Source organism: Oncorhynchus masou, unplaced genomic scaffold (genome assembly GCF_036934945.1).
Source record: "Oncorhynchus masou masou isolate Uvic2021 unplaced genomic scaffold, UVic_Omas_1.1 unplaced_scaffold_2896, whole genome shotgun sequence".
Taxonomy (NCBI): domain Eukaryota; kingdom Metazoa; phylum Chordata; class Actinopteri; order Salmoniformes; family Salmonidae; genus Oncorhynchus; species Oncorhynchus masou.
Genome location: NW_027009320.1, coordinates 2,747 through 17,500, shown reverse-complemented (window position 1 = coordinate 17,500; position 14,754 = coordinate 2,747). Strand labels below are relative to the sequence as shown.

The 14,754-nt window shown below is 46.0% G+C and overlaps 1 protein-coding gene across 2 annotated transcripts; it reads left to right on the top strand.

The window, feature by feature from the left end:
- The first annotated feature begins 4,672 nt into the window (after nucleotides 1-4,672).
- Nucleotides 4,673-14,484, top strand: LOC135533997 (N6-adenosine-methyltransferase non-catalytic subunit-like). Of its 2 annotated transcripts, XM_064961158.1 has the most exons (6): nucleotides 4,674-4,878; nucleotides 8,413-8,501; nucleotides 8,930-9,017; nucleotides 12,447-12,524; nucleotides 13,457-13,544; nucleotides 14,445-14,484. In XM_064961158.1, exons 1-6 carry the CDS (start codon nucleotides 4,813-4,815, stop codon nucleotides 14,462-14,464), a joined length of 429 nt encoding a protein of 142 aa, XP_064817230.1. In that variant the 5' UTR covers nucleotides 4,674-4,812; the 3' UTR covers nucleotides 14,465-14,484. The 2 variants fall into 2 exon arrangements, with proteins under 2 accessions (XP_064817231.1, XP_064817230.1); XM_064961159.1 differs by lacking the exon at nucleotides 12,447-12,524 and having other exon boundaries at nucleotides 4,673-4,878.
- The last annotated feature ends 270 nt before the right edge of the window (nucleotides 14,485-14,754 follow it).

Below are 14,754 nucleotides of genomic sequence, written 5' to 3'. Positions count from 1 at the left end.
GACGGGCCACTGTTCACAGAAGTGTTACGTACAGAACACTTTAAAAACATCCTTCCATCTCTCCATCTCTCCCTCCGTCTCTCCCTTCATCCATCCCTCCATCTATCCCTTCATCTCTCCCTCCATCCCTCTATCCCTCCATCTCTCCCTCCATCTATCCCTCCATCTCTCCCTCTCTCTATCTCTATCTCTCCCTCTATCTCTCCCTCCATCTATCCCTCCATCTCTCCCTCTCTCTATCTCTATCTCTCCCTCTATCTCTCCCTCCATCTCTCCCTCCATCTATCCCTTCATCTATCCCTCCATCCCTCTATCTCTCCCTCCATCTCTCCCTCCATCTATCCCTTCATCTATCCCTCCATCCCTCTATCTCTCCCTCCATCTCTCCCTCCATCTATCCCTCCATCTCTCCCTCCATCTCTCCCTCCATCTCTCCCTTCACTAGGGTGTGATAGACGGGCCACTGTTCACAGAAGTGTTACGTACAGAACACTTTAAAAACATCCTTCCATCTCTCCATCTCTCCCTCCGTCTCTCCCTTCATCCATCCCTCCATCTATCCCTTCATCTCTCCCTCCATCCCTCTATCCCTCCATCTCTCCCTCCATCTATCCCTCCATCTCTCCCTCTCTCTATCTCTATCTCTCCCTCCATCTCTCCCTCCATCCCTCTATCCCTCCATCTCTCCATCTATCCCTCCATCTCTCCATCTATCCCTCCATCTCTCCATCCCTCTCTCCCTCCATCTATCCCTCCATCTCTCCATCTATCCCTCTATCTCTCCCTCTCTCTCCCTCCATCTATCCCTTCGTCTCTCCCTCCATCTATCCCTCCATCTCTCCATCTATCCCTCTATCTCTCCCTCTCTCTCCCTCCATCTCTCCCTCCATCTCTCCATCTCTCCCTCCATCTCTCCATCTCTCCCTTGGTCTATCCCTTCATCCCTCTATCTCTCCATCTATCCATCTTTCCCTCCATCTCTCCCTTCATCTCTCCCTTCATCCCTCCATCTCTCCATCTCTCCCTTCGTCTCTCCCTCCATCTATCCCTCCATCTCTCCATCTATCCATCTTTCCCTCCATCTCTCCCTTCATCTCTCCATCTATCCCTCTATCTATCCCTTTGTCTCCCCCTCCATCTCTCCATCTCTCCCTTCGTCTCTCCCTCCATCTATCCCTCCATCTCTCCATCTATCCCTCTATCTCTCCCTTCGTCTCTCCATCCATCTATCCCTCCATCTCTCCATCTCTCCCTCTATCTCTCCCTTCGTCTCTCCCTCCCTCTCTCCATCTCTCCCTCCATGTCTCCATCTCTCCCTCCATCTCTCCATCCCTCTCTCCCTCCATCTATCCCTCTATCTCTCCCTCCATCTCTCCATCTATCCCTCCATCTCTCCCTTCGACTCTCCCTCCATCTAACCCTCCATCTCTCCATCTAACCCTCCATCTCTCCATCTAACCCTCCATCCCTCTCTCTCTTACCTTATAAACCCTTTTACTGACCTTAGATCAGAGTAATGGGGTCCAGCAAGACTGTAAGTCTCTCTGGATAAACCCTTTTACTGACCTTAGATCAGTGTAATGGGGTGCAGCAAGTCTCTCTGGATAAACCCTTTTTACTGACCTTAGATCAGTGTAATGGGGTGCAGCAAGTCTCTCTGGATAAACCCTTTTTACTGACCTTAGATCAGTGTAATGGGATACAGTCTCTCTGGATAAACCCTTTTACTGACCTTAGATCAGAGTAATGGGGTGCAGCAAGACTGTAAGTCTCTCTGGATAAACCCTTTTACTGACCTTAGATCAGTGTAATGGGGTGCAGCAAGACTGTAAGTCTATCTGGATAAACCCTTTTTACTGACCTTAGATCAGTGTAATGGGGTGCAGCAAGTCTCTCTGGATAAACCCTTTTTACTGACCTTAGATCAGTGTAATGGGATACAGTCTCTCTGGATAAACCCTTTTTACTGACCTTAGATCAGAGTAATGGGGTGCAGCAAGACTGTAAGTCTCTCTGGATAAACCCTTTTACTGACCTTAGATCAGTGTAATGGGGTGCAGTCTCTTTGGATAAACCCTTTTTACTGACCTTAGATCAGTGTAATGGGATGCAGTCTCTCTGGATAAAAGCTTCGGCTGAATGGCATATTATTGTTATTAGGATACAGTATATCATCAGTGTCTGGGGTCAAAGGTCATTCTTCTATGTAAAGTAGGAGCTGGGTCGTTCCATCAAATGACTGCCTATTGTCCCTATGATATTTTAAGTAGAAAATGTGCACCAATATTGATTTTAAAATCCTGTTATATTCAAAGCAATGTCCTTTTAATATAGACCACATGGAGAATTCAATATCAGATTTTTAATATCAAAAGTGCCAAAATTCAGCATTGTGACATGACACTCTGTGCACCGCCTGCATTGTGACATGACTCTCTGTGAACCGCCTGCATTGTGACATGACCCTCTGTGCACCGCCTGCATTGTGACATGACCTTTCGTGCACTGCCTGCATTGTGACATGACCCTCTGTGCACCGTCTGCATTGTGACATGACCCTCTGTGCACCGCCTGCATTGTGACATGACCCTCCGTGCACCGCCTGCATTGTGACATGACCCTCTGTGCACCGCCTGCATTGTGACATGACCCTCCGTGCACCGCCTGCATTGTGACATGACCCTCTGTGCACCGCCTGCATTGTGACATGACCCTCACACTTCTCAAAAGGCAGCGAATTGTTGGAACAACCCTGCTACTGAAACAACCCTGATACTGGAACGACCCTTCTACTGGAACAACCCTGCTACTGGAACAACCCTGCTACTGGAACGACCCTGCTACTGGAACGACCCTGCGACTGGAACGACCCTGCGACTGGAACAGCCCTGCTACTGAAACAACCCTGCTACTGGAACAACCCTGCTACTGGAACGACCCTGCTACTGGAACGACCCTGCGACTGGAACAGCCCTGCTACTGAAACGACCCTGCTACTGGAACGACCCTGCTACTGGAACGACCCTGCTACTGGAACAGCCCTGCTACTGGAACGACACTGCTACTGGAACGACCCTGCTACTGGAACGACCCTGCTACTGGAACGACCCTGCTACTGGAACGGCCCTGCTACTGGAACGACCCTGCTACTGGAACAGCCCTGCTACTGGAACAACCCTGCTACTGGAACAGCCCTTCTACTGGAACAACCCTGCCACTGGAATAGCCCTGCCACTGGAACGACCCTGCTACTGGAACGACCCTGCTACTGGAACAACCCTGCTACTGGAACAACCCTGCTACTGGAACGACCCTGCTACTGGAACAACACTGCTACTGGAACGACCCTGCTACTGGAACAGCCCTGCTACTGGAACGACACTGCTACTGGAACGACCCTGCTACTGGAACGACCCTGCTACTGGAACGACCCTGCTACTGGAACAGCCCTGCTACTGGAACGACCCTGCTACTGGAACGACCCTGCTACTGGAACGACCCTGCTACTGGAACGACCCTGCTACTGGAACGGCCCTGCTACTGGAACGACCCTGCTACTGGAACAGCCCTGCTACTGGAACAACCCTGCTACTGGAACAGCCCTTCTACTGGAACAACCCTGCCACTGGAATAGCCCTGCCACTGGAACGACCCTGCTACTGGAACGACCCTGCTACTGGAACAACCCTGCTACTGGAACGACCCTGCTACTGGAACAACACTGCTACTGGAACAGCCCTGCTACTGGAACAGCCCCGCTACTGGAACGACCCTGCTACTGGAACAGCCCTGCTACTGGAACGACCCTGAAACTGGAACGACCCTGAAACTGGAACGACCCTGCTACTGGAACGACCCTGAAACTGGAACGACCCTGAAACTGGAACGACCCTGAAACTGGAACGACCCTGCTACTGGAACGACCCTGAAACTGGAACGACCCTGCTACTGGAACGACCCTGAAACTGGAACGACCCTGCTACTGGAACGACCCTGAAACTGGAACGACCCTGAAACTGGAACGACCCTGAAACTGGAACGACCCTGCTACTGGAACAACCCTGCTACTGGAACAGCCCTGCTACTGGAACGACCCTGCTACTGGAACGACCCTGCTACTGGAACGACCCTGCTACTGGAACGACACTGCTACTGGAACAGCCCTGCTACTGGAACGACACTGCTACTGGAACGACCCTGCTACTGGAACGACCCTGCTACTGGAACGACCCTGCTACTGGAACGACCCTGCTACTGGAACGGCCCTGCTACTGGAACAACCCTGCTACTGGAACAACCCTGCTACTGGAACAGCCCTGCTACTGGAACGACCCTGCTACTGGAACACAATAATCTCTCTTTCCTCCTGAAGTCTACACCTTCACTGCTCTCTACAGCAACATCTGAAAGCTATAGGTTGGTAGAGGCATGGGCTAGCTCGAGGAAGTTAACGCCCCTCTTCCAGCACACTTTGGGCGGAAGTAGAGAGATAATTGGTGACAAACGGCCTTTCTGATGATCATGGTTCAGAGTTTATTCACGGTGGAATAACGCGATACAACATCACCACCGTGTGGTCGCATCTACTCCATTCCACCAGCAGAAAGACAGGAACGCGACGAACTGTGACGCAAATCACATGCGCAGCAGTCGAACCGGATGGACGTCATCACAACTCGACTAACGTTCATTGTTTTGGAGTAAAAAAAGCTTTCCGACCTCCGAAACCGCAGCAACAAAAAAAACAAGTTTTAAACTATTTTTTGGTGTAACTAACGAAATACTCTTATTAAACTAATCACCGATAAAGAAATGAATAGTCGCCTACAGGAGATACGGGAAAAGCAGAAGCTGCGACGCCAGCTTCTAGCTCAACAGGTAGCTAGCTGTAGTTAGTTATAATAGCTAGGGAGCTAACATGCGTTGTCTTCTTGTTTTGATTTTATTTATTTATTTCACCTTTATTTAACCAGGTAGGCCAGTTGAGAACAAGTTCTCATGTACATCTGAAACCCTGACCAAGATAAAGCAAAGCAGTTCGACACATACAACCACACAAACAAACATACAGTCAATAATACAGTAGAAAAACAAGTCTATATACAATGTGAGTAGAATGAGGTGAGATAAGGGGAGGCTACATGCTGGCCCACTAAAGCCTTTAGCCCGAGGGAAGAGACATCTATGTATCTAGCTACATAACTACCATACCTTGTGAGTTGACTAACATTTGTAGCTAATGTAAACATGTAACGTTATGCTACGGTGTTTGGTTTAACTGAATAGGATTAGGTCAACAGGTAACGTTAGCTATTAGCATGACTTAACATGTCATTTACCGAGCACATCGTCTAAAGTGAGCCTCTGGTTAGCTATTAACTTGTTGTTAGTTAACAATCGTATTTACTGTACATATTGTTGTTATTTAGCTATTTTGGCTTATTTTGTGGCAGTGGAGTGATGCCAATTGACCTTGATTGAGTTGAGTGGAAAAAGCTAAATGTATATTAGTTAACCAACGCATGATAGTTGACCAAGTATCTTTTATCAACTCATAATAGTTACGTTAGCTAGCTATTGTTCGTCCTAGACAGTAGTTACTGTTATGACGTGAGAGCATTTTGTGCGTATGATCGTAGCTTAGAGACGGATCGCTTCTAGACGAACCATTATCTCTGTGCATTAGAGGCGTCTCTAACGTATGTTTATAGCTAAGAGACTGATCGCTTCCAGACGAACCATTATCTCTGTGCATTAGAGGCGTCTCTAACGTATGTTTATAGCTAAGACACTGATCGCTTCTAGATGAACCATTATCTCTGTGCATTAGAGGCGTCTCTAACGTATGATCGTAGCTAAGAGACTGATCGCTTCCAGACGAACCATTATCTCTGTGCATTAGAGGCGTCTCTAACATATGTTTACAAGCTAAGAGACGGATCGCTTCCAGACGACCCATTATCTCTGTGCATTAGAGGCGTCTCTAACGCCCAGAAAGATTCAAAATCCCATTATTAGCCAGCTCTGCAACCGTTCATGTCAAAATGCGTTTGTTGATTCACCAAGTATGGAGTGTCGCTGAGCAACTGTCTTCATTTACTCCCGTTATGCCGGTGTATATATATTATATTTTATATATATGGTATATATATATATATATATATATATGTATTTTATATATATATATATATATATATATATATATATATATATATGCAACATGTAAAGTTTCATGACCTGAAATGTTCTATAAGCACAGAAAGCTTATTTCTCTCAACTGTTGTGCTCTAATTTGTTAACATTCCTGAGAATTCATCCACCTGACAGGTGTGGCATATCAAGAACCTGATTAAACAGCATGATCATTACACAGGTGCACCTTGTGCTGGGGACAATAAAAAAGCCACTAAAATGCACAGTTTTGTCACAACACAATGCCACAGATGTCTCAAGTTGAGGGAGCGTGCAATTGGTATTCTGACTGCAGGAATGTCCACCAGAGCTGTAGCCAGAGAATTGAATGTTAATTTCTCTACAATAACCCGCCTCCAACGTCGTTTTAAAGAATTTGGCAGTATGTCCAACCCGGCATCACAACCACGTGTAACCATGCCAACCCAGGACCTCCACGTCTTGCTTCTTCACCTGTGGGATCGTCTGAGACCAGCCACCCGGACAGCTGATGAAACTGAGGAGTATTTCTGGCTGCGATAAAGCCCTTTTGTGGGGGAAAAACTCATTCTGATTGGCTGGACCTGACTCCCCAGTGGGTGGGCCTATGCCCTCCCAGGCCTGCCCAGTCATGTGAAATCCATAGATTAGGGCCTAAGGAATTTATTTCAATTTATTGATTTCCGTATATGAACTAACTCAGTAAAAATCATTGAAGTTATTGCGTATATGCTTTTTGTTAAGTATACATCAGTGAAGAACAAATTCTTATTTACAATACGGCCAATTGCGCGCCGCCCTACGAGACTACCAATCACGGTCAGATGTGATGCAGCCTGGATTCAAACCAGGTACTGCAGTGACACCTCTTGCACTGAGATGCAGTGTCTTAGACCACTGCGCCATTCGGTAGCCCAGATTACACTGTTTCCATGAGGTGCCAAAGAAGATTATTTTTTAGATCGCTCCCGAATGGCGCAGTGGTCTAAGACACTGCATCTCAGTGCAGGTTGGAAGTTTACTACAGCTCAATACATTCTAGTTGGTACCTCATGTTTACCTCATTACAGCCATGCATGTTGGGAGTTTACTCCAGCTCCTTTATTAAGCCCTGTTTTGGAGGTAGATACCGGCTATAACTGGAGTAAACAAAGGTCATAGCGAATCTCTATATTTGGTGAATCAACTAATGTATTTTGACATAACGCTTGCAGAGCTGGTGAATGGGAGTTTATTTTTACATACCGCACAGATACTGGTTCAGCTTGTAGCTAATCTTTGTATTGAACTAACTTGTCTGGTCCTCTCCTAGTTGGGAGCAAAGAGTGATAGCTTTTAGCTAACATTACTAGTTAACTAACTTGTTCGTTCCTGTCCTAGCTATCATTACTAGTTAACTAACTTGTCTGGTCCTCTCCTAGTTGGGAGCAAAGAGTGATAGCTTTTAGCTAACATTACTAGTTAACTTGTCCATAACTTGTCCTAGCTAACATCTTTAGAAACTGACATATTTAAAAGAGATCTTAAAACACACCCTCTGCTTTTCCTCGGGCTGCTTTGTAGTCATTCAATTTTTATTATTATTATTTTTATCCTCATGTTTTTGTGTACTAAATGTTTTTGTTTTTATTGTTTTTTATTTGTAAATAATCCTGTGAAGCACATTGCGTTGCATTCCATGTCTGCTGTATACATTAAGCTGCTTTTATTTGAGCAGAGTGATCGCTTTTAGCTAAGATTACTAGCTAGCTAACATTAATAGCTAGCTAACTTGTCCGTTCCTGTCCTAGCTAACATTAATAGCTAACTAACTTGTCCGTTCCTGTCCTAGCTAACATTAATAGCTAGCTAACTTGTCCGTTCCTGTCCTAACTAACATTAATAGCTAACTAACATGTCCGTTCCTGTCCTAGCTAACATTAATAGCTAACTAACTTGTCTGTTCCTGTCCTAACTAACATTAATAGCTAACTAACTTGTCCGTTCCTGTCCTAACTAACATTAATAGCTAACTAACATGTCCGTTCCTGTCCTAGCTAACATTAATAGCTAACTAACTTGTCCGTTCCTGTCCTAACTAACATTAATAGCTAACTAACTTGTCCGTTCCTGTCCTAACTAACATTAATAGCTAACTAACTTGTCCGTTCCTGACCTAGCTAACATTAATAGCTAACTAACTTGTCTGTTCCTGTCCTAACTAACATTAATAGCTAGCTAACTGGTCCGTTCCTCCCCTAGTTGGGAGCAGAGAGTGCGGACAGTATAGGCGCCGTTCTGAACAGCAAAGACGAACTGAAGGAGATTGAGGAGACCAGAGAGACATACAGGTACACGCACACACACACACACACACACACACACACACACACACACACACACACACACACACACACACACACACACACACACACACACACACACACACACACACACACACACACACACACACAGACTGCTGTTACAGGTATACACACACACACACAGACTGCTGTTACAGGTATACACACACACACACACACACAGACTGCTGTTACAGGTATACACACACACACACACATACACACACACACAGACTGCTGTTACAGGTATACACACACACACACACACACACACACAGACTGCTGTTACAGGTATACACACACACTTCCAGCAATCATTGAGTGTTTCTCAATTCCTTGGGGACCACAGGAGTGCACACATTTTTGTTCCAGCCCAATCACTTGGTTGAACTATTCCACAAATTGTGTATGTGTAGGGCATCGTTCGATGCTGCTGGGCCGAGCTCCAAGAGGAAGCCTCAGGTGGAGGGAGAGGACACAGAGGAGGACGTTGAGGAGCAGAAGGTAGGAACACACACACATCACTGAGAGGAACGTCTCTGTGATAGACTGGATCACTGAGAGGAACGTCTCTGTGATAGACTGGGTCACTGAGATGAACATATCTATAAAGACTGGGTCACTGAGAGGAACGTATCTATAATAGACTGGGTCACTGAGATGAACGTATCTGATAGATTGGATCACTGAGAGGAACGTATCTATAATAGACTGGATCACTGAGAGGAACGTCTCTGATAGATTGGATCACTGAGAGGAACACCTCTGTGATAGACTGGATCACTGAGAGGAACGTATCTATAATAGACTGGATCACTGAGAGGAACGTCTCTGATAGACTGGATCACTGAGAGGAACACCTCTGTGATAGACTGGATCACTGAGAGGAACGTATCTATAATAGACTGGATCACTGAGAGGATCGTATCTATAATAGACTGGGTCACTGAGAGGAACGTCTCTATAATAGACTGGATCACTGAGAGGAACGTATCTATAATAGACTGGATCACTGAGAGGATCGTATCTATAATAGACTGGGTCACTGAGAGGAACGGATCTGATAGACTGGATCACTGAGAGGAACGTATCTATAATAGACTGGATCACTGAGAGGAACGTCTCTGATAGACTGGATCACTGAGAGGAACGTATCTATAATAGACTGGGTCACTGAAAGGAACGTATCTATAATAGACTGGGTCACTGAGATGAACGTATCTGATAGTGGATCACTGAGAGGAACGTATCTATAATAGACTGGATCACTGAGAGGAACGTCTCTGATAGACTCGATCACTGAGAGGAACACCTCTGTGATAGACTGGATCACTGAGAGGGACGTATCTATAATAGACTGGATCACTGAGAGGAACTTATCTATAATAGACTGGATCACTGAGAGGAACGTATCTATAATAGACTGGATCACTGAGAGGAACGTATCTATAATAGACTGGATCACTGAGAGGAACGTCTCTGTGATAGACTGGATCACTGAGAGGAACGTATCTATAATAGACTGGATCACTGAGAGGAACGTATCTATAATAGACTGGGTCACTGAGATGAACGTATCTGATAGATTGGATCACTGAGAGGAACGTATCTATAATAGACTGGATCACTGAGAGGAACACCTCTGTGATAGACTGGATCACTGAGAGGAACGTATCTATAATAGACTGGATCACTGAGAGGATCGTATCTATAATAGACTGGGTCACTGAGAGGAACGTCTCTGATAGACTGGATCACTGAGAGGAACGTATCTATAATAGACTGGGTCACTGAGAGGAACGTCTCTGATAGACTGGATCACTGAGAGGAACGTATCTCTAATAGACTGGGTCACTGAGAGGAACGTATCTATAATAGACTGGATCACTGAGAGGAACGTCTCCGTGAGAGACTGGGTCACTGAGAGGAACGTATCTCTAATAGATTTGGTCACTGAGAGGAACATTTCTTTGATAGACTGGATCACTGAGAGGAACGTCTCTGTGATAGACTGGATCACTGAGAGGAACGTATCTATAATAGACTGGATCACTGAGAGGAACGTTTCTGATAGACTGGATCACAGAGAGGAACATCTCTGTGATAGACTGTATCACTGAGAGGAACGTCTCTGTTATAGACTGGATCACTGAGAGGAACATCTCTGTGATAGACTGGATCACTGAGAGGAACGTTTCTGATAGACTGGATCACAGAGAGGAACATCTCTGTGATAGACTGGATCACTGAGAGGAACATCTCTGTGATAGACTGGATCATTTACATTTACATTTAAGTCATTTAGCAGACGCTCTTATCCAGAGCGACTTACAAATTGGTGAATTCACCTTCTGACATCAGTGGAACAGCCACTTTACAATAGTGCATCTAAATCATTTAAGGGGGGGTGAGAAGGATTGCTTTATCCTATCCTAGGTATTCCTTGAAGAGGTGGGGTTTCAGGTGTCTCCGGAAGGTGGTGATTGACTCCGCTGTCCTGGCGTCCTGGGGAGTTTGTTCCACCATTGGGGGGCCAGAGCAGCGAACAGTTTTGACTGGGCTGAGCGGGAACTGTACTTCCTCAGTGGTAGGGAGGCGAGCAGGCCAGAGGTGGATGAACGCAGTGCCCTTGTTTGGGTGTAGGGCCTGATCAGAGCCTGGAGGTACTGCGGTGCCGTTCCCCTCACAGCTCCGTGAGGCAAGCACCATGGTCTTGTAGCGGATGCGAGCTTCAACTGGAAGCCAGTGGAGAGCGGAGGAGCGGGGTGACGTGAGAGAACTTGGGAAGGTTGAACACCAGACGGGCTGCGGCGTTCTGGATAAGTTGTAGGGGTTTAATGGCACAGGCAGGGAGCCCAGCCAACAGCGAGTTGCAGTAATCCAGACGGGAGATGACAAGTGCCTGGATTAGGACCTGCGCCGCTTCCTGTGTGAGGCAGGGTCGTACTCTGCGGATGTTGTAGAGCATGAACCTACAGGAACGGGCCACCGCCTTGATGTTAGTTGAGAACGACAGGGTGTTGTCCAGGATCACGCCAAGGTTCTTAGCGCTCTGGGAGGAGGACACAATGGAGTTGGAGTTGTCAACCGTGATGGCGAGATCATGGAACGGGCAGTCCTTCCCCGGGAGGAAGAGCAGAGAGGAACATCACTGAGAGGAACATCTCTGTGATAGACTGGATCACTGAGAGGAACGTCTCTGTGATAGACTGGATCACTGAGAGGAACGTATCTATAATAGACTGGATCACTGAGAGGAACGTTTCTGATAGACTGGATCACTGAGAGGAACATCTCTGTGATAGACTGGATCACTGAGAGGAACGTCTCTGTGATAGACTGGATCACTGAGAGGAACGTATCTGATAGACTGGATCACAGAGAGGAACATCTCTGTGATAGACTGGATCACTGAGAGGAACGTCTCTGTGATAGACTGGATCACTGAGAGGAACGTTTCTGATAGACTGGATCACAGAGAGGAACATCTCTGTGATAGACTGGATCACTGAGAGGAACGTATCTATAATAGACTGGGTCACTGAGAGGAACATCTCTTTGATAGACTGGATCACTGAGAGGAACGTCTCTGATAGACTGGATCACTGAGAGGATCGTATCTATAATAGACTGGATCACTGAGAGGATCGTATCTATAATAGACTGGATCACTGAGAGGAACGTCTCTGTGATAGACTGGATCACTGAGAGGAACATCTCTTTGATAGACTGGATCACTGAGAGGAACGTATCTATAATAGACTGGATCACTGAGAGGAACGTCTCTGATAGACTGGATCACTGAGAGGAACGTCTCTGATAGACTGGATCACTGAGAGGAACGTCTATCTGTTTCATAGTGTGTGTGTGTGTGTGTGTGTGTGTGTGTGTGTGTGTGTGTGTGTGTGTGTGTGTGTGTGTGTGTGTGTGTAGGAAGAGTTGGAGATGCTACCACCAGATGAGAGCAATCCTTATGAAGAGGTCTACAAGGACTCTACAACCTTCCTCAAGGTGACACACACACAGTAGTCATGTCAGTGTTGACATGACTACTGTCAACACTGTTGTTATAGGTTAACTGTCTGTCTGTCTGTATCAGGGTACCCAGAGTCTGAACCCCCATAATGACTACTGTCAACACTGTTGTTATAGGTTAACTGTCTCTCTGTATCAGGGTACCCAGAGTCTGAACCCCATAATGACTACTGTCAACACTGTTGTTATAGGTTAACTGTCTGTCTGTCTGTATCAGGGTACCCAGAGTCTGAACCCCCATAATGACTACTGTCAACACTGTTGTTATAGGTTAACTGTCTGTCTGTATCAGGGTACCCAGAGTCTGAACCCCCATAATGACTACTGTCAACACTGTTGTTATAGGTTAACTGTCTGTCTGTTTCAGGGTACCCAGAGTCTGAACCCCCATAATGACTACTGTCAACACTGTTGTTATAGGTTAACTGTCTGTCTGTATCAGGGTACCCAGAGTCTGAACCCCCATAATGACTACTGTCAACACTGTTGTTATAGGTTAACTGTCTGTCTGTCTGTATCAGGGTACCCAGAGTCTGAACCCCCATAATGACTACTGTCAACACTGTTGTTATAGGTTAACTATCTGTCTGTCTGTTTCAGGGTACCCAGAGTCTGAACCCCCATAATGACTACTGTCAACACTGTTGTTATAGGTTAACTGTCTGTCTGTCTGTTTCAGGGTACCCAGAGTCTGAACCCCCATAATGACTACTGTCAACACTGTTGTTATAGGTTAACTGTCTGTCTGTTTCAGGGTACCCAGAGTCTGAACCCCCATAATGACTACTGTCAACACTGTTGTTATAGGTTAACTGTCTGTCTGTTTCAGGGTACCCAGAGTCTGAACCCCCATAATGACTACTGTCAACACTGTTGTTATAGGTTAACTGTCTGTCTGTCTGTATCAGGGTACCCAGAGTCTGAACCCCCATAATGACTACTGTCAACACTTTGTGGACACCGGACACCGACCACAGAACTTCATCAGAGACGTCGGTACGACAGTGTATCTGTAATCTGTGTGTGTGTCACCACCTGTGTGTGTAATCTGTGTGTAATCTGTGTGTGTGTCACCACCTGTGTGTGTAATCTGTGTCTGTTTAATCTGTGTGTAATCTGTGTGTAATCTGTGTGTGTGTCACCACCTGTGTGTGTAATCTGTTGTTGTTTAATCTGTGTGTAATCTGTGTGTGTGTCACCACCTGTGTGTGTAATCTGTGTCTGTTTAATCTGTGTGTAATCTGTGTGTAATCTGTGTGTGTGTCACCACCTGTGTGTGTAATCTGTGTCTGTTTAATCTGTGTGTAATCTGTGTGTAATCTGTGTGTGTGTGTGTAATCTGTGTGTGTGTGTAGTCTGTGTGTGTGTAATCTTTGTGTCTGTGTGTGTGTAATCTTTGTGTCTGTGTGTGTAATCTTTGTGTCTGTGTGTGTGTAATCTGTGTGTAATCTGTGTGTGTGTAATCTTTGTGTCTGTGTGTGTGTGTAGTCTGTGTGTGTGTAATCTTTGTGTCTGTGTGTGTGTAATCTTTGTGTCTGTGTGTGTAATCTTTGTGTCTGTGTGTGTGTAATCTTTGTGTCTGTGTGTGTGTGTAGTCTGTGTGTGTGTAATCTTTGTGTCTGTGTGTGTGTAATCTTTGTGTCTGTGTGTGTGTGTAGTCTGTGTGTGCGTGTAGTCTGTGTGTGTGTAATCTTTGTGTCTGTGTGTGTGTGTAGTCTGTGTGTGTGTAATCTTTGTGTCTGTGTGTGTGTAATCTTTGTGTCTGTGTGTGTGTGTAGTCTGTGTGTGTGTAATCTTTGTGTCTGTGTGTGTGTGTGTGTGTGTAATCTGTGTGTGCGTGTAGTCTGTGTGTGTGTAATCTTTGTGTAATCTGTGAGTGTAATCTGTGTGTTTCAGGTCTGGCAGACCGGTTTTGAAGTATCCTAAACTCAGAGAGAGCTGATCAGACTGAAGGATGAACTAATCTCAACCACCAACACCCCCCATGTAGGTCCCAGTCATTTAACCCCCCATGTAGGTCCCAGTCATTTACCCCCCATGTAGGTCCCAGTCATTTACCCCCCCATGTGGGTCCCAGTCATTCACCCCCCATGTAGGTCCCAGTCATTTAACCCCCCCATGTAGGTCCCAGTCATTTACCCCACCCATGTAGGTCCCAGTCATTTACCCCCCATGTAGATCCCAGTCATTTACCCCACCCCCCATG

Excerpts from the sequence above, each read along its gene's own strand:
- LOC135533997 (XM_064961158.1), top strand. The coding sequence starts at position 4,813 with ATGAATAGTCGCCTACAGGAGATACGGGAAAAGCAGAAGCTGCGACGC. Across the intron at positions 9,018-12,446 it reads AGGACGTTGAGGAGCAGAAG|GAAGAGTTGGAGATGCTACC; the intron begins GTAGGAACACAC and ends GTGTGTGTGTAG. Across the intron at positions 13,545-14,444 it reads GAACTTCATCAGAGACGTCG|GTCTGGCAGACCGGTTTTGA; the intron begins GTACGACAGTGT and ends TGTGTGTTTCAG.